The sequence below is a fragment of the Oncorhynchus mykiss genome, chromosome 2 (genome assembly GCF_013265735.2).
Source record: "Oncorhynchus mykiss isolate Arlee chromosome 2, USDA_OmykA_1.1, whole genome shotgun sequence".
Lineage (NCBI taxonomy): Eukaryota > Metazoa > Chordata > Actinopteri > Salmoniformes > Salmonidae > Oncorhynchus > Oncorhynchus mykiss.
In genome coordinates this window covers 17,426,401-17,453,000 of record NC_048566.1, presented here as the reverse complement: position 1 = coordinate 17,453,000, position 26,600 = coordinate 17,426,401, and the positions used below count along the sequence as shown (strand labels likewise).

Genomic DNA, 26,600 nt, shown 5'->3' with positions numbered 1-26,600 from the left:
TTGTAGTCAGACTTAGTAACGCCCAGGTAACCAGTCAAGTTAAATATCTGGGGAATCAAAGATACCAATTGATCTATGAGGTAAAGGAAAAGTAACCAGACTAGAGTTGATCATCCCTGGGCTGAGTAGAAAGAGACAGGTCTCAAGTCCCTCAGACTGTTTATTTGTCTGTCTATCTGTCTGTTTATCTGTCTGTCTATCTGTCTGTCTATCTGTCTGTTTATCTGTCTGTCTGTTTATCTGTCTGTTTATCTGTCTGTCTGTTTATCTGCCTGTTTATCTGTCTGTCTGTTTATCTGTCTGTTTATCTGTCTGTCCGTCTGTCTGTCCATCTGTCTATCTGTCTGTCTGTCTATCTGTCTGTCTGTTTATCTGTCTGTCTGTTTATCTGTCTGTCTGTTTATCTGTCTGTCTGTCTGTCTGTCTGTCTGTCTGTCTGTCTGTCTGTCTGTCTGTCTGTCTGTTTATCTATCTGTCTATTTATCTGTTTATCTATCTATCTGTCTATTTGTCTGTCTGTTTATCTGTCTGTCTGTTTATCTGTCTGTCTGTCTAGCTGTCTGTCTGTTCATCTGTCTGTCTATCTGTCTGTCTATCTGTCTGTCTACCTGTCTGTTTATCTGTCTGTCTATCTGTCCGTCTCAAAGCATTGATATTTCCATAAGCACTGAGTAGTATGTGTTAGTGAGGTTTAAGAGGTGTGGACTGATTGAAGTTACAGCATTGCTATGCCAGTTATACTTATATACTGTTGGATACTAGAATGTCCTTTAGATAGATATGTGTCATATAGATAGATATTCTTCTGCATTCAAGGGTTGGGCTCAATTCGAATTAAAGGCCGCCAATTCAGGAAGAGATTTGAATTTAAAATCAGCTACTTAAAAAACATAAATAGCTTCTCCTTTTCAATTCATTAAGAAGTCATTAAAAATACAGGCCCCTATTTCAATCATCGAATTGCAATTTCAGTTTACTTCCTGAATTGACTGCCATATTGAGCCCAACCCCACTCCATTCACTCAAAGCATTCATTATACAATAAATGCAGTCTAAAGGTATGAGACTAAATCTATCAGGTTATGATGAAGATATGAAGGATTTGACGTCAAGACAATGCATACAACACACACTAAGATGAAGCCACTGGATTCCAATAATTGACAAAAACACTGGAGCTGTCCGTGTGTATAATGACTATAGAGTAGTGACTGGTGAGTTGGGGATAAAAGGCCAGATCACTTATCAATTTGATTCATGATCAACCTTATCTATAGTAACGTTTGACTATCTGTTTTCTCTTGGTTATCTATCTATCGGTTAAATTAATCTATATTCATATACCTATATATTATGTATGTATATTTATACAGTCAAATAGTTATCCTTTTTAAACTGACTATTAATTGTAGTGGGAACATGTCAAACACACAGAGACTAAGCGAAAGAGGCGAGAGATCAATAGGGGTGAAAGGTCAAATAGAACACAGAAAACAGCTACATTTCACTATGGTACTACATTACGTAACAGGGGCTACGCTCCAATACTCTACCATGGCTCCCTTCACCGGTTAGCCTGGCGGAAAGGTCTGGGTCTAGAGCAGAAACCGACCTGGCTACCAGGCTATAAATCTTCCCATAGTGACTGCTGATCTGAAAGTGTTTGGATAAGCTGAATGCATTGGTTGCATGTTTCGTCACAATATTGTTTTTAACGTTCGTTTGGACAGATGCCCGACTGAGCATTCTACTCAATGCATCATCATCATTAAGCGCTGATGAATATTTCATCGAAAGTGCATTACAGTGGCCTGGAAATACAATGACATTCAAAAACAGGCAAATAAATATTAGGAAAATCTTTCGTCATCATTTTGATGTCACCAGATAGACTTTAGATGCAGTATAACATTAGCTAACTAGCTTAAATTGAGGGGAGGCCACCTGATTGTAACTAGCCTACGTTTGCTTTACTAGCTATTTTTGCAGAATTTTGCTATTAATTTATACTAAACAGTAGTTAAGACTCAGAACGACGGGGCTTATCACCATTTTAGGGCACCGCCGATGGCGGCTTGGCATGACGTGACGGAGGTGCAAACTATGAATAGAATTCTACAAAGCTTTATCCAGTCCTTCTCAGATCAGTGGTCACCAAAGAGAGATGATGAATGGAGGACATTTAAAGGGATAGTCCACACCAAGATAAGTGTTTGTCTGAAGTTTTCACACTTCAAAAGTGGTCTGAAGTCGTGCTGGGTCCATATTCCACACCATCTGGTGAGCTAAATTAAATCTTCCTTAAATCCCCCTAATTAGATGGCATTAGATGGTACAGTTCTTTAGGGATTGAGTTTTGCAGATTTCTACCAGTGCATATAGTGGGATCTACACCACAGATGGTGCAGAGTAAGGACTGAACTAAATCACTTAGACCAGAGATCGTCAACTAGATTCAGCCACGGATGGTCAGGGGGCTGGAACATAATCACAAATAATTTGTAGACTGCAAATTGACCGCAAGAAGCCCAAACAGATATAACATTTGGCTAAAATATAATAATTTCAAACCTTGCTTAGATTTGTAAACAATCACATCTCTCTCTATGTGTGGGAATACCTTGGAACAGATTTTCAACGTTTACTGATGTTAGTATTTTATGTCCAACAAGTAACCCAAACCCTTATAAAATCATGGGCTGCCAGTTGGGGAACCCTGATATACGACTTTGGACCACTTTAGAGATATAAACATGTGATTTGAACTTTCAGGGGTGAACTATTTCTCTGAGAGCATTGGGGACTTCACCACAGCCTCTCTATGGTTGCCTAAATACATTATAGCTTTATGACTTCATTTTCCCTCCCCCAGATATATTCAAACAATCAAAACTCTGATCAGGTGTCTGAAATCACAGGATAAGTGATGCGTAGCCAATGGGTACGAGCCCCTCTCGGTCTCCCTGACGACAGCGAATCCAGTCATGATCGACACCCCCTAAAACCACTAACTCCTCCCCTTTCTGGAAGCTTAGCTCCGCCCCTGTGCCAGAGTGGTCGCATAGTGTTCTGACTGACCTGAGAAAGAGAGAAGAATAAGTGATACTACTGTAAAAAAATAAGAATGACGTAAAACTGTCATAGACAGTCATGACAACTGAACTGATGTCCGAACTGAACAAACTAAACATGTAATCTAGATATATTTCCAAATATTTCCAATACCTGAGGGGTCTTGGGTTGTCCCATGTCTCCATCTCTCTCTCTAACACCTCTTCTACCTGCTGGGGCTCCAGCACCCTCCTCTGGTTAGCGCTGGAACTGCTGCTCACCATCCGGGTCAGAACAGACACCCCTGGAGACAACCACTGAGACGGACGTCTGGGGAGGGAGAGAGATGCATCAGTGATAAGAGTATGATACTTCAACTGTCTAGTGTCAGAAAACTATCACACAAACACACACACACCAGCACACCTGGTTGGAAGTGTGGGTATCGTGGAGTTATTGGAGGCTCCAAACAGCCGTCCCAAACCCCAGGGGACCGCCAATGCTCCATCGACCTGAGGAGGGTCACTCCTGGCCTGGGTACTGGTCTGGGGCTCTCTGGATGTCCCCTCCTGGTTCTGTACTGCAGACAGGCTGAGTTCAGCCAGGTTCTGGCCCAGCTTGCCCCCCCAGCGTACCACAGCCCCCCATCCCTGCTGGATCACCTAGGGAGAGAATAACAGCTCAGAAAAGTGCTGTGTGGTACAGACACTCACCCATGCATTCAAACAAAGACACACACACACGTTGAATTGTGCTCACCTGTCCTGCCTGTTGGGAGAGACTGGCCTCCTCAACATTAGGAGGTGCTAGCTCCCTAATTTCTTTCTCCTGAACCCACATCAGCTGAGGACTTGTCTCCGCAAGACCCCCAGAGACCTTCGCTGGCTTCAGTGACTCCACCAACCCTCCCACCCCTGAGTTGGCCAGGGACGACGAGCTCACATTATGATTGGTCGCCTCGGGTTCTGCTCTCCCTAAGTCCAGCTCTGATAGGCTCTCGAGATAGCTGCTGCCCCTGCTTTGGGAAGCGGACCCCCGGGGCGAGAGCCTGAATCCCAGGTCCTGATTGGGTGGGCTGGGGATCTCTGGGCTGTGATTGGCTGGATCCAGGTGGTGGTGCTGGAAGAGCAGGTCGAGGTTAAGGGTCAGGAGACTGAGGGGCTGCAGCAGGAGGAGGAGCTCCTCAAACAGAGGCTGGCAGGAAGTCAATGACAGACGCATGAAGGAGGAGGGCTGGTAGAACGTCACCAACACATCTGCCAGAGAGAGAGGGAGGCGAAGGAGAGAGAGAGAGACAGAGACGGAGGGGGAGAGGCGAAGGAGAGAGAGAGAGAAAGAGACAGAGGGGGGGTGTGGTGAAGGGAGGAGTGAGAAATAATGTTGTAACATATTAATATTCAAACAGATAGATTGCGGACATTAACTTTAGTCTTCAGGGACATACCACTGCATGACTGGAGATGGGACAGCCAGAAATCCATAAGCTTGATGCTGAACGAGAGAGACAAGAAGCAGGTGAGAATTGGAATTTAAAAAGTCAAACAGAAAAACCCTAGGAGAGAAGAGCCAGGTCTTACTTGAGGAGGCCGAGGAGGAAGGCGTTGAACCTGTGTTTGTTCTGCCGGAGCTGGGGCAGCTCTCCTATTCTAGCCTGGAGGCTGTACAGGGACTGAGTGCTGGGCCCTGGAGGGAGAAGGGGAGCAGAGATGAGAGAAAGAAAGGCTTTGGTTAAGCTTTGGCACAGAGAAAGAAATCTATATCTAATCAACATGTTATGTTACCTTTGACCTGAATTGACTGAAATTGAAATGAACAAGTACTGAGTCAATGGAATAACCCTGATCACCAGAGTAGTGGGAAGGAGAGAATAAGAGGGAATAGAGGAGGGGAGAGTGATAATCAGAGAGAGAGAGAGAGAGAAGGATGACTCAACACTGCAGAATAATGAGTGCCAGACTAGAGCGAGAGAGGAGAGACAGACTGAAAGTACTATGAACCCACATGATGTCCGGGAGGGTGAGAGAGATACACATTGGAGAGAGGGAAAGAGGAAGAGAGATATTGAGAGATTGGCTATGTACTTCCATCATGTCTGAGAAAGAGAAATAGAGAGAGATGGATATAGAGAGAGATATATAAAAAGATGGAAAGGCAGGGGGTATAACAACCACAGTCCTCCTATGCTGTCTATGCTCTCTTGTAACCCACCTCTGTACTGCGCTCCAGAGTTCCTACCTGGCCTGGTGGAGGCCTGGACCAGTCCCCAGGCTGAGTTTGGCCTCCTGCCCGAGATCAAATCACTCTGGTGGGGCTTGAGGCCGTCGGAGAGCAGGCTCCGCAGGGCGGGGCACAAACACTGCAGCACCAGCCGGCCCAGAGACGGATTCACACTGCTGTCTCCTGATAGAGCCTGGAAAGGGGAGGGGGGGAGGAGAAAGGAGAGTGGCAAAATAAAGGCGAGAGAGGGAAGAGAGGAGAAATAGGGGAGGAGAGAGAGGGAAGAGGAGAAATAGGGGAGGAGATAGAGGGAAGAGAGGGGAGGGGAGAAATAGGGGAGGAGAGAGAGGGAAGGGAGGAATAGGGGAGGAGAGAGGGAAGAGAGGAGAGAAATAGTGGAGGAGAGAGGGAAGAGAGGATAGGGGAGAAATAGGGGAGGAGAGAGAGGGAAGAGAGGAGAGGGGATAAATAGAGGAAGAGAGAGGGGAAGAGAGGAGAGAAAAAGGGGAGAGGGGAGAAATAGAAGAGGAGAGAGAGGGAAGAAATAGAGGAGAGAGAGAATAAAGGAGAGGGGATGGGAGAAATAGGAGAGAAAGAGGGAAGAGAGGAGAAATGGCAGAAGAGAGAGATTGAAGAGGGTATAAATAGGGGAGGAGAGAGAGGTAAGAGAGGAGAGAGGAGAGGGAGGAGGGGAGAAATAGAGAAGAAGAGAGGAGAGGGGAGAAATAGAGGAGAGAGAGGAGAGGGGAGAAATAGAGGAGAGAGAGGGAAGAAAGGATGGGGTGTTATGGATAGGAGGAGAAGATAAATAGAGAAGGATGAAAACAGAGAGATGGAGAAGAGAAAAGGAGTAGAGAAATATGTGGGAAAGAGGATGGAGTTAGTACACAGAGGTCCTGACTACTGAGCCAAAGATAGAGATATCTGAAGACAACCCAGCACCTTGTTAATGGAGGCAGACTAGGGGAGAGGAAGAGAGACAGAAAGAGACAGACAGATATGTCCTGTTATTCAATGGATGATTCATATATGGAGGATTCATATATAGATATAGAGCCACTAACTGGCTGTTTGAGCCATCAAGTGTCACTAGTTATTAAGTTCCAATGAGCTGAATCAACCACCGGTGCTACAGGCCTACGTCTAGTTTCAGAGACACGGATACAGAAATCCTAGAAGGCAATGAAGTCTTTTGGGAGTTTGAGCTGGTTGATCTTCTTATGTCTGTCTGTTTTTCACTTTGCCTGTCGGTATGGAAACCCTGTCATAGCAACAGTTGACAGTACGTCGTTAGGAGCGGTAGCTAGGGATTATAAACGCGGGGGTGGAGGTTTCTACTGATTGGATTACCTCCCCTGATCTAAAACCAAAATGTGAAATCGGAGGAAGATGATTGGCCCTATTGAAATTAATATACTTGATTGATCCACAGAGGGGGAGCTGGGTTTGCTGCCAGCATCAGACAACAGCGAACAGTAGAAACAAACAGGCATGCCCTCAGAAATACATAATTAAAGTACAGACATAATGAATAAAAACTCAAGCCCATTTTCCATATCTCACATAATGTGGTGTGTACACCATGTTACTGAAGAGACCGTGTTAAACATGGTGTTAAACTGACCTTCTGCACCAAGGTCCGTGAGGAGCTGAACTGAGCCAAAATGGCCTCCACTGCCACACTGACTGCACTGACCAGAGCTGTGGATGGGAGCAGTTAGACATACACACATCATTTCTCTAACAGTGTAAATGTACCTGAATAAATGTACTGTATGTACTGTATATCACATAGACTGTATAGAAATATACATGAAGGCTATATATGATCCCGTGTGACTCAGTTGGTAGAGCATGGTGCTTGCAACGCCAGGGTTGTGGGTTTGATTCCCACGGGGGACCAGTATGAAAATGTATGCACTTAAGTCACTCTGGATAAGAGCGTCTGCTAAATGATTGAAATGTAAATATATACAGGTATATCGTACCTCTTTTTTCCAGCAGGCACAGAGAGGACAGCCCTAGGCCTCTCAGAGGGGCCTTCACGTCATCGCCCATCCAGGAAGTCCCACCTCTCTGTACAGAGCTGGCAAATGAGACGCTACGAACCGCTGAGATTGACAGAGATAGAGGAAGGATCACTTACAACCTACTCTACGCTAATCTAATCAGTGGTGGACTCACAGACAGGAAGAGCAATGTTACTTGGTATTTCTGTGTTACTGTTTCAGTATTAGTGATATTAGTTGTTTTAGCAGTTAGTTAAAGCAGTGATGGAGTACTGTCAGTAGTAGTGTAGTAGTGATAGCATAGTGATAGCATACAGTGAGGGAAAAAAATATTTGATCCCCTGCTGATTTTGTACGTTTACCCACTGACAAAGAAATGATCAGTCTATAATTTCAATGGTAGGTTTATTTGAACAGAAGAACAACAACAAAAATCCAGAAAAACGCAAGTCAAAAATGTTATAAATTGATTTGCATTTGAATGAGGGAAATAAGTATTTGACCCCTCTGCAAAACATTACTTTACTTGGTGGCAAAACCCTTGTTGGCAATCACAGAGGTCAGATGTTTCTTGTAGTTGGCCACCAGGTTTGAACACATCTCAGGAGGGATTTTGTCCCACTCCTCTTTGCAGATCTTCTCCAAGTCATTAAGGTTTCGAGGCTGATGTTTGGCAACTCGAACCTTCAGCTCCCTCCACAGATTTTCTATGGGATTAAGGTCTGGAGACCGGCTAGGCCACTCCAGGACCTTAATGTGCTTCTTCTTGAGCCATTCCTTTGTTGCCTTGGCCGTGTGTTTTGGGTCATTGTCATGCTGGAATAGCCACCCATGACCCATTTTCATCCCTTTGATGAGGTGAAGTTGTCCTGTCCCCTTAGCAGAAAAACACCCCCAAAGCATAATGTTTCCACCTCCATGTTTGACGGTGGGGATGGTGTTCTTGGGGGCAGCATTCCTCCTACTCCAAACACAGCAAGTTGAGTTGATGCCAAAGAGCTCCATTTTGGTCTCATCTGACCACAACACTTTCACCCAGTTGTCCTCTGAATCATTCAGATGTTCATTGGCAAACTTCAGACGGGCATGTATATATGCTTTCTTGAGTAGGGGGACCTTGCGGGCGCTGTAAGATTTCAGTCCTTCACAGTGTAGAGTGTTACCAATTGTTTTCTTGGTGACTATGGTCCCAGCTGCCTTGAGATCATTGACAAGATCCTCCCGTGTAGTTCTGGGCTGATTCCTCACCGTTCTCATGATCATTGCAACTCCACGAGGTGAGATCTTGCATGGAGCCCCAGGTCGAGGGAGATTGACAGTTCTTTTGTGTTTCTTCCATTTGCGAATAATCGCACCAACTATTGTCACCTTCTCACCAAGCTGCTTGGCGATGGTCTTGTAGCCCATTCCAGCCTAGTGTAGGTCTACAATCTTGTCCCTGACATCCTTGGAGAGCTCTTTGGTCTTGGCCATGGTGGAGAGTTTGGAATCTGATTGATTGATTGCTTCTGCGGGCAGGTGTCTTTTATACAGGCAACAAACTGAGATTAGGAGCACTCCCTTTAAGTGTGTGCTGTATAAAACACACCTGGGAGCCAGAAATCTTTCTGATTGAGAGGGGGTCAAATACGTATTTCCGTCATTGAAATGCAAATCAATTTATAACATTTTTGACATGAGTTTTTCTGGATTTTGTTGTTGTTATTCTGTCTCTCACTGTTCAAATAAACCTACCATTACAATTATAGACTGATCATTTCTTTGTCAGTGGGCAAACGTCCAAAATCAGCAGGGGATCAAATACTTTTTTCCCTCACTGTAGTGATAGCATAGTGATAGCATAGTGATAGCATAGTGATAGCATAGTGATAGCATAGCTTAGTTTGTTGAAACATCCCAGTCAAATATTTTTCACAGATTCTAAAATGGTTGTCTTGTACACTTTGCTTTTCCAATATTCTACACAGGACATCGTCCCTTCTGAGGGTGATACATTATGTGAATGGGAAACGGATGCATTAACCTCGACAGACACAGGAAACATAAAACCTATTGGAGAAGACCGCCATGCAGAAGTCAGCTATCAGTCACAGGTTGGTGGCGCCCTAGTAGGGGAGGACAGGCTCCTGGTCATGTCTGGAGAGGAATGACTGGAATGGTGTCAGATACATTAAACACCTTAGTAGGGGAGGACAGGCTCCTGGTCATGTCTGGAGAGGAATGACTGGAATGGTGTCAGATACATTAAACACCTTAGTAGGGGAGGACGGGCTCGTGGTCATGTCTGGAGAGGAATGACTGGAATGGTGTCAGATACATTAAACACCTTAGTAGGGGAGGACGGGCTCCTGGTCATGTCTGGAGAGGAATGACTGGAATGGTGTCAGATACATTAAACACCATAGTAGAGGAGGATGGGCTCGTGGTCATGTCTGGAGAGGAATGACTGGAATGGTGTCAGATACATTAAACACCATAGTAGAGGAGGATGGGCTCGTGGTCATGTCTGGAGAGGAATGACTGGAATGGTGTCAGATACATTAAACACCATAGTAGAGGAGGATGGGCTCGTGGTCATGTCTGGAGAGGAATGACTGGAATGGTGTCAGATACATTAAACACCTTAGTAGGGGAGGACAGGCTCCTGGTCATGTCTGGAGAGGAATGACTGGAATGGTGTCAGATACATTAAACACCATAGTAGAGGAGGATGGGCTCGTGGTCGTGTCTGGAGAGGAATGACTGGAATGGTGTCAGATACATTAAACACCTTAGTAGGGGAGGACGGGCTCGTGGTCATGTCTGGAGAGGAATGACTGGAATGGTGTCAGATAAATTAAACACCTTAGTAGGGGAGGACGGGCTCCTGGTCATGTCTGGAGAGGAATGACTGGAATGGTGTCAGATAAATTAAACACCTTAGTAGGGGAGGACGGGCTCCTGGTCATGTCTGGAGAGGAATGACTGGAATGGTGTCAGATACATTAAACACCTTAGTAGGGGAGGACGGGCTCCTGGTCATGTCTGGAGAGGAATGACTGGAATGGTGTCAGATACATTAAACACCTTAGTAGGGGAGGACGGGCTCCTGGTCATGTCTGGAGAGGAATGACTGGAATGGTGTCAGATACATTAAACACCATAGTAGAGGAGGATGGGCTCGTGGTCATGTCTGGAGAGGAATGACTGGAATGGTGTCAGATACATTAAACACCTTGCCAGGTGTTTGATGCCATTCCATTGGCTCCGTTCCAGCCATTAATCATGAGCCGTCCTCCCCTCAACAGCCTCCTGTGATATCAGTAAGGTGTGAGAACATTCCTTAGTCTGACCTCATGATGAAACATAAACACTGTAGAAGGTTAGTGTTCAGCCCAGTTTATAGCCATTCACCGCTACATTAAACACATCATGTATAGTCACACCCAAACACACGCACCTACACCAATGCACACATTCATGCATACACTAAAGTGTGATAATAACCGTCACAGTGATTATCATGGTTCAACAGAAGCTGAAGGTCATAGCTTTATTAAGGTGAGGTGTCTATTTCAGCACTCCATGCAACACAGACACACAACAGCATGGAGAGACAGACTGACAGACAGAGATATAGATATACAAACAGACAGACAGACTACAGACAAACAGACGGACTGATATACAAACAGACAAACAGACAGACTACAGACAAACAGGCAGACTGGTATACAAACAGACAGAGACTGAGATAGATACAGTGCCTTGCGAAAGTATTCGGCCCCCTTGAACTTTGCGACCTTTTGCCACATTTCAGGCTTCAAACATAAAGATATAAAACTGTATTTTTTTGTGAAGAATCAACAACAAGTGGGACACAATCATGAAGTGGAACGACATTTATTGGATATTTCAAACTTTTTTAACAAATCAAAAACTGAAAAATTGGGCGTGCAAAATTATTCAGCCCCCTTAAGTTAATACTTTGTAGCGCCACCTTTTGCTGCGATTACAGCTGTAAGTCGCTTGGGGTATGTCTCTATCAGTTTTGCACATCGAGAGACTGACATTTTTTCCCATTCCTCCTTGCAAAACAGCTCGAGCTCAGTGAGGTTGGATGGAGAGCATTTGTGAACAGCAGTTTTCAGTTCTTTCCACAGATTCTTGATTGGATTCAGGTCTGGACTTTGACTTGGCCATTCTAACACCTGGATATGTTTATTTTTGAACCATTCCATTGTAGATTTTGCTTTATGTTTTGGATCATTGTCTTGTTGGAAGACAAATCTCTGTCCCAGTCTCAGGTCTTTTGCAGACTCCATCAGGTTTTCTTCCAGAATGGTCCTGTATTTGGCTCCATCCATCTTCCCATCAATTTTAACCATCTTCCCTGTCCCTGCTGAAGAAAAGCAGGCCCAAACCATGATGCTGCCACCACCATGTTTGACAGTGGGGATGGTGTGTTCAGGGTGATGAGCTGTGTTGCTTTTACGCCAAACATAACGTTTTGCATTGTTGCCAAAAAGTTCAATTTTGGTTTCATCTGACCAGAGCACCTTCTTCCACATGTTTGGTGTGTCTCCCAGGTGGCTTGTGGCACACTTTAAACAACACTTTTTATTGATATCTTTAAGAAATGGCTTTCTTCTTGCCACTCTTCCATAAAGGCCAGATTTGTGCAATATACGACTGATTGTTGTCCTATGGACAGAGTCTCCCACCTCAGCTGTAGATCTCTGCAGTTCATCCAGAGTGATCATGGGCCTCTTTTCTGCATCTCTGATCAGTCTTCTCCTTGTATGAGCTGAACGTTTAGAGAGACGGCCAGGTCTTGGTAGATTTGCAGTGGTCTGATACTCCTTCCATTTCAATATTATCGCTTGCACAGTGCTCCTTGGGATGTTTAAAGCTTGGGAAATCTTTTTGTATCCAAATCCGGCTTTAAACTTCTTCACAACAGTATCTCGGACCTGCCTGGTGTGTTCCTTGTTCTTCATGATGCTCTCTGCGCTTTTAACGGACCTCTGAGACTATCACAGTGCAGGTGCATTTATACGGAGACTTGATTACACACAGGTGGATTGTATTTATCATCATTAGTCATTTAGGTCAACATTGGATCATTCAGAGATCCTCACTGAACTTCTGGAGAGAGTTTGCTGCACTGAAAGTAAAGGGGCTGAATAATTTTGCACGCCCAATTTTTCAGTTTTTGATTTGTTAAAAAAGTTTGAAATATCCAATAAATGTCGTTCCACTTCATGATTGTGTCCCACTTGTTGTTGATTCTTCACAAAAAAATACAGTTTTATATCTTTATGTTTGAAGCCTGAAATGTGGCAAAAGGTCGCAAAGTTCAAGGGGGCCGAATACTTTCGCAAGGCACTGTATACACACTCAGACGGACAGACAGATTACAGACAGACAAACAGACAGATAGACTGACAGGGCGATAGAGATGTAGATATACACACAGACAGACAGACTGACAGACAGACAGGTGAGCAGGGTGTTAGACAGACAGACAGAGTGACAGACAGACGAGCAGGGTGTTAGACAGACAGACAGAGTGACAGACAGACGAGCAGGGTGTTAGACAGAGTGACAGTCAGGCGAGCAGAGTGTTAGACAGACAGGGTGACAGACAGACTGACAGGGAGATAGAGATGTAGATATACAGACAGACAGATAGACAGACAGACAGACAGACAGACAGACAGACAGACAGACAGACAGACAGACAGACAGACAGACGAGCAGGGTGTTAGACAGACAGACAGACAGACAGGCGAGCAGGGTGTTAGACAGACAGGGTGACAGACAGACTGACAGGGAGATAGAGATGTAGATATACACACAGACAGACAGACAGACAGACAGGCAAGCAGGGTGTTAGACAGACAGACAGAGTGGCAGACAGGCGAGCAGGGTGTTAGACAGACTAACGGAGTGACAGACAGAACACACACTGTCGGTTCCAGGCAGGGTGTTAGACAGACAGACAGAGTGGCAGACAGGCGAGCAGGGTGTTAGACAGACTAACGGAGTGACAGACAGACAGGCGAGCAGGGTGTTAGACAGACTAACGGAGTGACAGACAGGCGAGCAGGGTGTTAGACAGACAGACAGAGTGACCGACAGGCGAGCAGGGTGTTAGACAGACAGGCGAGCAGGGTGTTAGACAGACAGGCGAGCAGGGTGTTAGACAGGGGGAGGGAGTGTGAGAGAGAGAGCTCTTACTCAGTGCAGGCGGCAGCGGCGGAACCTGGATGAGTTTTGGGGGGTCTGAAGTTTTCCTGGGGGGGATAGGGGGGTAGAGGAAGGGGTAGTAGAGGGGGGCGGCCAGGGCAGGGAGGGTGTGAGAGCGGGGGAACAGGGGTGAGCTGAGGCAGGACGCGTCCAGGCCCGGAGGGGGGGCTCCAGAGCGATAGGGGGGGTCGAGAGCCCCGATGGGGGAGAGGCGGGGAGGGGCACCCCTGTGGATGGGACAGTTTTTGGGGTGGTAGAGGTACCAGGTAGGGAGGGGAGGGAGATCTTTAGAGGTTCTGCTCTGGCCAGGGTGAGAGGTGTGTGTGTGTGTGTCAGTGCGACCAAGGGAACCGACAGTGTGTGTTTTGGCATATGCCATCATCATCGCGTCAACGTTTTTATATGGGGTGGTGCAGCCTTGAGTGTGTGTGTCATTGCTGACGAGTGTGTGTGAGCCGGTGTGAGGCTGTTTATCAGTGACGTTAGCGGTGCAGTAGAGGGAGTCAAAGTCAGTGATGGATTCAGAGACAAAGCCATACTCCAGCTTTTCTTTAGTCTTGGACTCATTCACATAACGATACAAACTATCAATGTTGCTCTTGAAGTCCTTTCCAAAACGATGTGCAGAGTCTAGGCCTCCATCCTTCTTAAAATAGTCACTATATCCAGAATCAATATCATTCTCAGAATAAGTTCCATGGCTGTCTTCATTTAAATCTGTGTGAGTGTATGGTGTAGCAAAGGGGTTAGATAGCTGGGTAGTGTAGGGGTTAGGGGTCGTGGACTGGGTAGTGTAGGGGTTAGGGGTCGTGGACTGGGTAGTGTAGGGGTTAGGGGTCGTGGACTGGGTAGTGTAGGGGTTAGGGGTCATGGACTGGGTAGTGTAGGGGTTAGGGGTCGTGGACTGGGTAGTGTAGGGGTTAGGGGCCGTGGACTGGGTAGTGTAGGGGTTAGGGCCTATGGCTGTGGACTGGATTTCAGTGTGGCTGTGAGGTTGGGTCCTGGGGACTGGTCTCGTATGAGCACCACAGTATCCTGGGCGGTAAGGGTGGAGGAAATAGGAGGAGGGCTGGGAGTGGGCCAGGGAGAGAGGGGGTGAGGACACTGCCCAGCCAAAAGGGGCAAAGGAGAGGAGGGGAGAAGGGAGAGGAGTATGAGTAACAGGGGCAGGTTGAGGTGGAAATGGGGATTTGAGGTAGGTGGACAAGGGGGGCATTCAGGGGGTAGGAGTGTGAGTAAGTGGTGTGTGTGGGTAGGGGGGCAGGTAGGGGTAGTTGGGGGCATGAAGCGGTAGTTGGGGGTAGGTAGGGGTAGTTGGGGGTAGGTAGGGGTAGTTGGGGGCAGGTAGGGGTCGTTGGGGGCAGGTAGGGGTAGTTGGGGGCAGGAAGCGGTAGTTGGGGGCAGGTAGGGGTAGTTGGGGGCAGGCAGGGGTAGTTGGGGGTAGGCAGGGGTAGTTGGGGGCAGGTAGGGGTAGTTGGGGGCAGGAAGCGGTAGTTGGGGGTAGGTAGGGGTAGTTGGGGGTAGGTAGGGGTAGTTGGGGGTAGGTAGGGGTAGTTGGGGGCAGGTAGGGGTCGTTGGGGGCAGGTAGGGGTCGTTGGGGGCAGGTAGGGGTCGTTGGGGGCAGGTAGGGGTAGTTGGGGGCAGGAAGGGGTAGTTGGGGGCAGGTAGGGGTAGTTGGGGCAGGTAGGGGTAGGTAGGGGTAGGTGGGGCAGGTAGGGGTATGTAGGGGTAGTTGGGGGCAGGTAGGGGTAGTTAGGGGCCGGAGGACAAGCGAAAGCAGAGAAGAGGGGAAGGTGAAGGAGAAGCAGAGCCATGGACAAACGTTGGAAGGACGGATGGGAAAGAGGGATGAGAACAAGGAGAGGAGCAAAAGTGTATGTTGCAAATAAATTGGGAAGAGAGAGAGATGGAGAGAATGTTAGTGTCTGTTGAGAGAAGAATGCAATGTAAACCAGTAGATCCCCACCACAACATGCAGTAACGCAGTACACCACCCAGTACCACACAACAACATATGTCCAATAGTCTGACCCAACAGACACACACAGACTGACCACAATACATGACAGAGTCAATGGAGGTGGTTCATGAACAGAGGAGTCAACGTTCAGGTTTAGAGAAGCCTTTCTCTTTCGTTTCCTACTCTCACAGTCGTTCACTATTATTTCAACCCCGCCTGTACAGTAGTGGTATGCTGTACTATCTCTCTCTGTACAGTAGTGGTATGCTGTTCTCTCTCTCTGTACAGTAGTGGTATGCTGTTCTCTCTCTCTGTACAGTAGTGGTATGCTGTTCTCTCTCTCTGTACAGTAGTGGTATGCTGTACTATCTCTCTCTGTACAGTAGTGGTATGCTGTACTATCTCTCTCTGTACAGTAGTGGTATGCTGTACTATCTCTCTCTGTACAGTAGTGGTATGCTGTACTACCTCTCTCTGTACAGTAGTGGTATGCTGTTCTCTCTCTCTGTACAGTAGTGGTATGCTGTTCTCTCTCTCTGTACAGTAGTGGTATGCTGTACTATCTCTCTCTGTACAGTAGTGGTATGCTGTACTATCTCTCTCTGTACAGTAGTGGTATGCTGTTCTCTCTCTCTGTACAGTAGTGGTATGCTGTACTATCTCTCTCTGTACAGTAGTGGTATGCTGTACTATCTCTCTCTGTACAGTAGTGGTATGCTGTACTATCTCTCTCTGTACAGTAGTGGTATGCTGTACTATCTCTCTCTGTACAGTAGTGGTATGCTGTTCTCTCTCTCTGTACAGTAGTGGTATGCTGTACTATCTCTCTCTGTACAGTAGTGGTATGCTGTTCTCTCTCTCTGTACAGTAGTGGTATGCTGTTCTCTCTCTCTGTACAGTAGTGGTATGCTGTTCTCTCTCTCTCTGTACAGTAGTGGTATGCTGTTCTCTCTCTCTCTCTGTACAGTAGTGGTATGCTGTCCTCTCTCTCTCTCTCTCTCTCTCTCTCTCTCTCTGTACAGTAGTGGTATGCTGTCCTCTCTCTCTCTCTCTCTCTCTCTCTCTCTCTCTCTCTCTCTCTCTGTACAGTAGTGGTATGCTGTTCTCTCTCTCTGTACAGTAGTGGTATGCTGTTCTCTCTCTCTCTGTACAGTAGTGGTATGCTGTCCTCTCTCTCTCTCTCTCTCTCTCTCTCTCTCTCTCTCTCTCTCTCTCTCTCTGTACAGTAGTGGTATGCTGTCCTCTCTCTCTCTCTCTCTCTCTCTCTCTCTCTCTCTCTGTACAGTAATGGTATGCTGTCCTCTCTCTCTCTCTCTCTCTCTCTCTGTACAGTAATGGTATGCTGTCCTCTCTCTCTCTCTCTGTACAGTAGTGGTATGCTGTCATCTCTCTCTCTGTACAGTAGTGGTATGCTGTCCTCTCTCTCTCTGTACAGTAGTGGTATGCTGTCCTCTCTCTCTCTGTACAGTAGTGGTATGCTGTCCTCTCTCTCCCTCTCTGTACAGTAGTGGTATGCTGTCCTCTCTCTGTACAGTAGGGGTATGCTGTTCTCTCTCTCTCTCTCTGTACAGTAGTGGTATGCTGTGCTCTCTCTCTCTCTCTCTCTCTGTACAGTAGTGGTAGGCTGTTCTCTCTCTGTACAGTAGTGGTATGCTGTTCTCTCTCTCTCTCTGTACAGTAGTGGTATGCTGTCCTCTCTCTGTACAGTAGTGGTATGCTGTCCTCTCTCTGTACAGTAGTGGTATGCTGTTCTCTCTCTCTCTCTGTACAGTAGTGGTATGCTGTCCTCTCTCTGTACAGTAGTGGTATGCTGTTCTCTCTCTCTCTCTGTACAGTAGTGGTATGCTGTCCTCTCTCTGTACAGTAGTGGTATGCTGTTCTCTCTCTCTCTCTGTACAGTAGTGGTATGCTGTCCTCTCTCTGTACAGTAGTGGTATGCTGTCCTCTATCTTCACCTTCTATCTCTCTCTTTTTCTTTCCCTCTCTCTAGCAGAGAAAAGTACCGTTGGTTATGCTGAGTCAGGCTATGGAGAGTTCTGTTCCTGCCTGGCTGTGCACTGCCTATCTCTCTGTCTCCTTGGAGATGATTGGATAATAGCCTATGCTGACTAGAAGTCCATTCTGCACAGAAATACATTGTCTCATTTAATATCACCGTGACAGAGAGAGAGGCTACACAGAGCGTGTTAACTACCATACCTTGGTTTAGCCTTGAGTTGATCTGACTGTCTCTCAGATGCAGCCACACATTACACTTCCTGGTTTATTTTGCGCTACTGTGAAATAAGTCTCTGCCATTGGTTGGTAGATGGAGCCCCTCCTGTTTGGTTCTTAAAGCTGTACACGTGACAAATAGTCTGGTCTGAATTGACCACACATAACCACACATAACTCTTGGCTTTTACATACACACAGAGGGAAGCACGCTACACACACATTCACACGCACACACACACATACATTCAACATTTCTCCTGAAATGTACATTGTGACTTTGAATAGAAAAATAACAAATATATATTTCAGACAATAATCACACAATGAAATGACTTGTAACAATGTACATTGTTATCAAAACAATAAAGCTGTGAAGTTGAAATACAAATGAATAGAGGTATTCAGCCCTTCAGCCTATGGAACTAAGAACTAGAGGTCGACCGATTAATCGGAATGGCCGGTTAATTAGGGCCGATTTCAAGTTTTCATAACAATTGGTAATCGGCATTTTTGGACACCGATCATGGCTGATTACATTGCACTCCACGAGGAGACTGGGTGGCAGGCTGACTACTTGTTATGCGAGTGCAGCAAGGAGCCAAAGTAAGGTGCTAGCTAGTAAGGTGCTAGCAAGCATTAAACTTATCTTATAAAAAACAATAATTCCACCATAATTTGCAAATAAATTCATTAAAAATCCTACAATGTGATTTTCTGGATTTTTTTTCTAATTTTGTCTGTCATAGTTGAAGTGTACCTATGATAAAAATTACAGGCCTCTCTCATCTTTTTAAGTGGGAGAACTTGCACAATTGGTGGCTGACTAAATACTTTTTTGCCCCACTGTATATATTTTTAAACCTGCATATTTAGTTAATATTGCCTGCTAACATACATTTATTTTAACTAGGGAAATTGTGTCACTTCTCTTGCGTTCTGTGCAACAGAGTCAGGGTATATGTAGCAGTTTGGGCCGCCTGGCTCGTTGCGAACTGTAAAGACTATTTCTTCCTAACAAAAACAGCCAACTTCGCCAAACGGGGGATGATTTAAAAAAAGCACAATCGTTGCACGAATGTACCTAGCCATAAACATCAATGCCTTTCTTAAAATCAATATACAGAAGTATATATTTTTAAACCTGCATATTTAGCTAAAAGAAATCCAGGTTAGCAGGCAATATTAAACTAGGGAAATTGTGTCATTTCTCTTGCGTTCATTGCACACAGAGTCAGGGTATATGCAACAGTTTGGGCCGCCTGGCTTGTTGCGAACTAATTTGCCAGAATTTTATTTAATTATGACATAACATTGAAGGTTGTACAATGTAACAAGAATATTTAGACTTATGGATGCCACCCGTTAGATAAAATACAGAACGGTTCCATATTTCACTGAAAGAATAAACATTTTGCTTTCAAAATGATAGCTTCCGAATTTGACCATATTAATGACCTAAGGCTCGTATTTCTGTGTGTCATTATATTATAATTAAGTCTATGATTTGATATTTGATATAGCAGTCTGACTGAGCGGTGGTAGGCAATAGCAGGCTCGTAAGCATTCATTCAAACAGCACTTTACTGCGTTTTGCCAGCAGTTCTTCGCTGTGCATCAAGCATTGCGCTGTTTATGACTCCAAACCTATCAACTCCCGACATTGGGCTGGCAATACTAAAGTACCTATTAGAACATCCAATAGTCAAAGGTATATGAAATACAAATGGTATAGAGAGAAATAGTCCTATAATAACTACAACCTAAAACTTCTTACCTGGGAATATTGAAGACTCATGTTAAAAGGAACCACCAACGTTCATATGTTCTCATGTTCTGAGTAAGGAACTTAAACGTTAGCTTTTTTACATGGCACATATTGCACTTTTACTTTCTTCTCCAACACTTTGTTTTTGCATTATTTAAACCAAATTGAACATGTTTCATTATTTATTTGAGGCTAAATTAATTTTATTGATGTATTATATTAAGTTAAAATAAGTGTTCATTCAGTATGGTTGTAATTGTCATTATTACAAATATATATATAAAAATTGGCCGATAAATCGGTATCGGCTTTTTTGGTCCTCCAATAATCTGTATCGGCATTAAAAAATCATACCTCTTAAGAACCACTCTAAAGGTAGCCTATAGTATGAATCTCAGCCATTCTGGGAAGGGGAGAACAGTCTGGAAAAAAGAAAGATGGAAGATAGAGGAGAAAGGAGTGAGTGAGAGGTCAAGGACAGAAGAGAGACAGGAGGAAGTAGGCAACAAAACATGAACCAATGACTCACCAGATAGTGGAGAGAGAGAGAGCATGATAGAGGGAAGGGGAGACCGAGAGAGAGATGGAGATGGGAAGAGAGAGGGAGATGGGTAGAGAGAGGGAGATGGGTAGAGAAAGAGGGAGATGGGTAGAGAGAGGGAGATGGGTAGAGAGGGGGAGATGGGGGGAGAGAGGGAGATGGGGAGAGAGGGGGAGATGGGTAGAGATAGAGGGAGATGGGTAGAGAGAGAGGGAGATGGGGAGAGAGAGAGATGGGGAGAGAGAGAGGGAGATGGGGAGAGAGAGAGGGAGATGGGTAGAGAGAGAGGGAGATGGGTAGAGAGAGAGGGAGATGGGGAGAGAGAGAGGGAGATGGGGAGAGAGAGAGGGAGATGGGGAGAGAGAGAGGGAGATGGGGAGAGAGAGAGGGAGATGGGGAGAGAGAGAGGGAGATGGGGAAAGAGAGAGGGAGATGGGGAGAGAGAGAGGGAGATGGGGAGAGAGAGAGGGAGATGGGGAGAGAGGGAGATGGGTAGAGAGAGGGAGATGGGGGAGAGAGAGGGAGATTGGGGAGAGAGAGGGAGATGGGGAGAGAGAGGGAGATGGGGAGAGAGAGGGAGATGGGGAGAGAGAGAGGAGATGGGGAGAGAGAGGGAGATGGGGAGAGAGAGCTAGGAGATGGCGAGAGAGAGCTAGGAGATGGCGAGAGAGAGAGAGGAGTTGGGGAGATGTGGGGGGAGGGAGAGAGATGGGGAGAGGGAGAGGGTGAGCTAGAGGGAGATGGAGAGAGAGAGAGAGAGGAGATGGGGAGAGAGAGAGATGGGGGGGGAGAGAGAGAGAGGGTGAGCTAGAGGGAGATGGGGAGAGAGAGGGTGAGCTAGAAGGAGAGAGAGAGGGTGAGCTAGAGGGAGATGGAGAGAGAGAGAGTGTGAGCTAGAAGGAGATAGCTGTGGGTACTCCATTACTTCCCCCCCGGTCTGCACATTGGATGAATAATTGAATAAGGCAGTGATGACATCACACCAGGCCCACAGGAAGCACTGAAGAGATTCCACCATCTCTTCCTCCCTCTCTGTCTCCCTCTCCCACTCTGCCCCAAACTCTTCCTCCCTCTCCCACTCTGCCCCATACTCTTCCACCCTCTCTGTCTCCCTCTCCCACTCTGCCCCATACTCTTCCTCCCTCTCTGTCTCCCTCTCCCACTCTGCCCCATACTCTTCCTCCCTCTCTGTCTCCCTCTCCCACTCTGCCCCATACACTCACCTGTCCATCCCTGAAAAAGAATGAGTGCAGCCCATCTAGTCCTTTTTCTCTCCTCCTTTCCATCTCCATCATCTATCTGTCCATCCTAGATAGAAACTACATTCCACTGCACCCATCTATGTATGCATCTCTCTCTTGTTCCCCTTATTTCTCTTTCCCTCTACTCTGGAATGCGGAGAATTCTCCCCGTGTTTTTGTCACCCTTCTCTCTGCTGGTTTAGTTTTTATTCCCATGAGAAGACACAGTTTCAGATGTGGTGTTGTGTACATAATATTAGATGGAAGGTGGCTTCAGTGAATACTGTAGTTTGTTACTACCTCCACATTTTCACCCCAAATCAGCACCTCACAGTCAGCAACTAGGCCTATAGTCATCATCATCATCATCTAACTCACCTGTAGTTCTTGACTCCCAGGTTCTTCCTCCATCAGCTGTTCCTCTCACCTCCACCTCTTCTTCCTCTACCTCTTCTTTCCTCTTTTCTCCCTCCTCTTTTCTCTGTCCATCCATCCTCCACAGGTTCCCTTCACTGGCTGAGCACCCAATCCGCTGCGAGGGACATAACTGGGGTTGTCCAATCGCATCCTCTGCTTTCTGGAACATTTCCCTAAAAGCAGCCAATGAGGTGAGGGGAGGTGGTTGCAGGAAGGTGGCCTGGGCCTGGGAGGTGTACTCCCATTGGATTCCGTCACTGTCCGTCTTTTCCCTCCTCCACTTGAGGTTGTAGAGGAAGTCAGGGTCAGGGGTTATGACTGTGGGATCAGGATCCGGTTCAGTTATTAGTTGGTAGGCCGGGGAGCTGTGTTTGCTACGGTTACGCAGTTCTTTGAAGGTCATCACTTTTGAACCCGACCCTGACGTTGACCCAGATGACGACGTTGACCCGGAAGTAGATTTCTTCAGGGTTTCCTCATTGGATTTTCTAACTTCCAAGGGCGGGGGCAGGGTCAGGGTTTCACCATCGGGGGAGAAAGCCATGAGCCAATCAAATCGCTCAGGGCGTAAAGAGTTGGCGAGTAGGGTGCAAACTTTGAGGGGGGGCAGGGTAGGGGGGACAGGGGGTAAGGGACGCGGAGGAGGAGGGGGAGGGGTTTCCGAGAGCACAGGGGAATATTTGAAAGTCTCGAAGTTAACATTGTTAGAGGTGTTGGTATTGCCAGTGCTGTAGTAGGAGTCAGATGCTAGGCTAACGTTAGCCCCAAACCCGCTGTTTCTCTTCCTCCTTCTCGCCATGTCAGTGAAAGACGTGGTTCTAAACACATCTCTGCTCTCCTCTTTCTCTCCCTCATCCTCCTTTACTCCTCCAAATATATCAGTCTCTCTATCCCTCTCCACCTCTGACCTCCCTCCTCCATCTCTCCATCCATCCACAGCCAACCCATCTATATCATACTGCTCCTTAGCCTTCTCCTCTTTTCTCCTCATCCCTCTATCTTGTGTCTGTCCAGGTCTGGAGGTGTGGTGGGTCTCCCCCTCTCCCTCCTCCTCCAGTCCCCCTACACAAACCCCCAGCTCTGGGCTGAGTTTGAGGAGCTCAGCCTGGGTCAGTCCTGCTAGCACCAGTAGCTTACGGATCTCATCATCCAACGCATGGAAAGAGGGAGGAGGGGGGAGAGAGGGCGGGGGAGGGATGGCAGGGGGGGTGGTGGAGTTGGAGATGGAAATGGTGGGGGCAGGGGGGAGAGGAGGGGGGCGAGAGTTGGGAGGGGAGAGGGACAGGGGGGTCTTCCCGCATCCTGCTTGGAGGGTGGCGAGACGCTGAGCCTCCTTACGGGCTAGGTGCTTCCTCCGAGGGGGAGGGATGGGGGGAGTGGAGGAGGGGAGGGAGAATGGGAGAGGGGAAGATTTGTAGAGAGTAAAGTAAGGGATGGGCTGACAGAGAAGAGGAGGGGGGATGGAGCGTGGGGAAGGAGGGAGGGCCTTCTCACACCTGAAGGTGTAGAAAGTGGGGGATGAGGATGGAGAGGTGCAGACAGAGACGGAGGGGGTGATATCACGGCTGATGTTGATGTAGGTGTGGAGTTCAGAGTTCACGCTGGCATAGCGGGCAGGGGGTTTGGGGGGTCTCGGTGGGAGCTCTATGGGCGAAGAGGTCTCTGATTGTGAGACCAGGGGCTCGTCACAGTCTGAAGGTGCTGTCAGGTCCACTCCAGCATCAGAGAACTCCTGGGAATCTCCCAAAGACCCTCCCCGGCCCTTATACAGCTTCCAAGACATATCCACGTTCCCCATCTCATCCAGAACATCAGAGAGATCCTCCTTGCCCAGATCGCCTAGATCCAGTCCCTTCTCATGGAGCCTGGTGATGTGGGCCAGCTTCACCTGCCTGTTGACACTCTCCAGTCGGTCCAGGTGATCCAGTCGATCCCTCAGTAGATCCCCTTGAGGATCCCCCTCCAGGTCCCAGCGAGCCACCTGAATCACCTGGCTAAAGCGCTCCATCTTTCCAAAGTCTCCCACTGACTCCAGGAAGTCCAGGAGGCCTAGTTTGGCAACCTCTGACCCTAAGCCTGTCTGACCTTTGACCCCCAGGTAGTCAGAGGAGGAGGGGGAGGCGGGGGCGGAGGGGTAGCCCTCGTCTGGGGAGCAGGCGTGTGGGGGGGAGGAAGGGCAACGAGAGACAGAGGGGGGTTTGGGGTTGAGGTGCAGGACAGGGGGGTAACGGGAGGCTGGGTAGCGTTCAGGAACATGAATGTGAGTGTGGTCCTGAGAAATTGACAGATCAGCGTTCCACTTGTGGCCAGAGGACGAGAGAGAGGTGGAGAGATCGGCGCAGTCTGACTCCAGATCGGAGCAGGAGCTGATGGAAGTGGAGGATGAGGAGGTGGAGGAGGTCAGGGAGAGATCCAGGAGAGAGGGAGGGCAGTCGCAGCACGATGGGACCAATGTGTCGTCATCATCATCATCATCATCTCCCTCCTCCTCATCATCAACTTCAACATCAACACTGTTTTCCTCTTCCTCCTCTGTTTCTTTCTTGTCATCCATCTCTTCCTCCGTTTCTTTCTTGTTGTCTATGACCACATCTGTGTTCTTGTTAACATCTGCATTCTCCTCAACTTGTGTTCCTTTCTCCAGTTCCAGGGCATTAGGGGGGCAGGCTGGGGCCAGGACCTGAGGCTGGGGCTGAGAGGGGCTGGCCTGTGTCTTGGTCTTGCCCCCTGTCCCCTCCTGTCTCTGGGGTAGCAGGGGAGGTGGTGGAGGGGGCTGAAGCTTCAGCTGCTGTCTGATGGAGATGGTATTGTTGTTGTTGTGGTTGTGGTTGAACAGACTGTTATTGTCCTGGGGGGAATGGCCGTCGCAACACAGACAAGGCAGGCTGGGTTCATTACAGTTGGGGTCCAGATGAGGAAGAAGAGGAAGAGGAGGAGGAAAAGGGGCACGTTTCGACACAGCTGCTGCTGCACGGACACTTTTAGGTTTGGGTTTGGGTTTGGTCGTAGAGAGGGGAGCTGTGTTTCTCTGTAAGCCCAATCTGGACTGACCCAAGGGGGCACGAGGCTGGACCCCCACCCTGGTCCTGGAAGACTCAGGGGTCGCTTTGGTGGCGCGCCGAGGAGAGGAAGAGGAAATGGTGTTCATGTTTTTGTCTTCCCTCTGGGAAACAGGGCCGTGTGGCTTTGGTTCCGCTGCGGTGGTGGTCCGCCTGCTCGTGTCGATGCGACGAGGCCTCAAGGGCGGAGCGAAGGTTCGGCTAGAGGAGTGCATTTTAGGAATAATAGTTTTCTAATTGTCAATTATTTCTGTTTCTATAGAAACAGGGGTTCTGTTTTCTATCTAAAGGATGAAGAGATCCAAAACGTGACGGTCACATCTTGGCTTGACTCCAAAGATCCTGCAACATCAAAAGAGACATGCAGTCAATAGAGGCACAGTAGATAATAGAGATGAGAGGATTCTGTGCTCCTCTAACTGTACAAGGGACCAGCTTGTTCTTGTTCATAAGAAATCTTACAAGTTAAATCCCCTGGTTTGTTCCATATAACTATTGGGCATTTTCTGCTGTATAATTAATTACCTCCTCAGTGCTGGGACCAGTTAGATGAAAATTAAATCCATCTCTCCTCACTCCTATCCTCCCTCCCTCTCTCTATATATAAACAGACAGAGACAGACACATGCGCGCACACACACACACACACACACACACACACACACACACACACACACACACACACACACACACACACACACACACACACCTAAATGCAATGTCAGTGATAGGAGGAGATCTCCATGAAAACAGTTGGGAACTAATGAAGGACTGTTGTCCTTCAGCATCCCAGTCTACTCTGAGATTCAGCTTGATGGAGTGAGAAAGGATTACTGTAACTCTCATTCTCTCTCTGACAAATATATAGGCCAAGTAAATTGAATCATGATAAATCAAAATGAACTATCTCAATTCCAAGCTTATTTGCATTAAAATAAATGTTGAACAAATTCTTACAATGACGGTCTAGGAACAGTGGGTTAACTGCCTTGCTCAGGGGCAGAACGACAGATTTTTACCTTGTCGATCTAGCAACCTTTCTGTTACTGGCCCAACGCTCACCAACCTGCTGCCCCAATATATAGCCTAGTACAAACATCTTTAGTAAACAAGATCTAATTATTTAGATAATCAAATTCTCAGTTGCGCAATGACTAACGTACAGGCTGTCTTTTAAAACTCATCCACTGCCAAGGCTGAACACATATTCCTCCCCAGCAGCACCGTGCCCTTCACATCAAACGGGGAGAAGGTAGGCCCATATTAATCATAACCTGAACAGCGCTTAGATCGGGCCTGGGACACGTCGCCCTGTTCAGAACCGTTAGAATAACGTCCCGTAACCGCAGAGCACATCATCTGCTGGATTTTCGGTATTTACCATCGGATTTATCGACCTGAAGTGGCGGATGGAGACCGTGGAAAGGAGGAGGGGGGAGAGAGGGGGTACCTCAAGCCGCATCGTCCTGACACAGCCACCCCCCGCTACTATGACAAAATGTATCGCAATGTTTATTAAATTAACTACAACATGATTACATCTGTCATTCTAGTAAACAACCGTAGGCTATAAATCAAGAAAACGGTTATTGACATTGGTTATCTGGATCTGGGGATGTGGGCAGGTGTTGAAAGCATAGCAAAACGTATAGCCTAGATCTCGGTAAATAGAGAGCATTTGATCAACAACAGCTATAATCATATGATTGTGAGATATTTGACTCACCATCAGCTTCGTTGAGGAGAAGATGGAGATGCAGAATCCGTTCTCGGTAAACGGATGCGAGCGCGCAACCCCGTCCGACCAACGAACAGCCTCTCCAATGGTTAAAGCGAGAGCTCTCTTCTCTCGCGACCACCTTATCTTTCGTCATCCGCCGGGACCACACCCC

General features: G+C 47.2%; 1 protein-coding gene across 4 annotated transcripts; it reads right to left on the bottom strand.

Annotated features, from left to right (window-relative positions):
- Positions 1-514: 514 nt before the first annotated feature.
- Positions 515-26,569, bottom strand: rusc1 (RUN and SH3 domain containing 1). Of its 4 annotated transcripts, none has more exons than XM_036939706.1 (13): positions 26,435-26,569; positions 21,611-25,050; positions 13,500-14,612; positions 7,257-7,379; positions 6,893-6,969; positions 6,211-6,228; positions 5,260-5,461; positions 4,629-4,734; positions 4,496-4,542; positions 3,811-4,307; positions 3,478-3,713; positions 3,226-3,381; positions 515-3,078 (listed from the first exon to the last, which is right to left on the bottom strand). In XM_036939706.1, the coding sequence occupies exons 2-13, from the start codon at positions 24,921-24,923 to the stop codon at positions 2,913-2,915; spliced, it is 6,054 nt and encodes a 2,017-aa protein (XP_036795601.1). In that variant the 5' UTR covers positions 24,924-25,050; positions 26,435-26,569; the 3' UTR covers positions 515-2,912. The 4 variants fall into 4 exon arrangements, with proteins under 4 accessions (XP_036795601.1, XP_036795606.1, XP_036795605.1 ...); XM_036939711.1 differs by having other exon boundaries at positions 5,287-5,461; XM_036939710.1 differs by lacking the exon at positions 6,211-6,228.
- Positions 26,570-26,600: the final 31 nt, after the last annotated feature.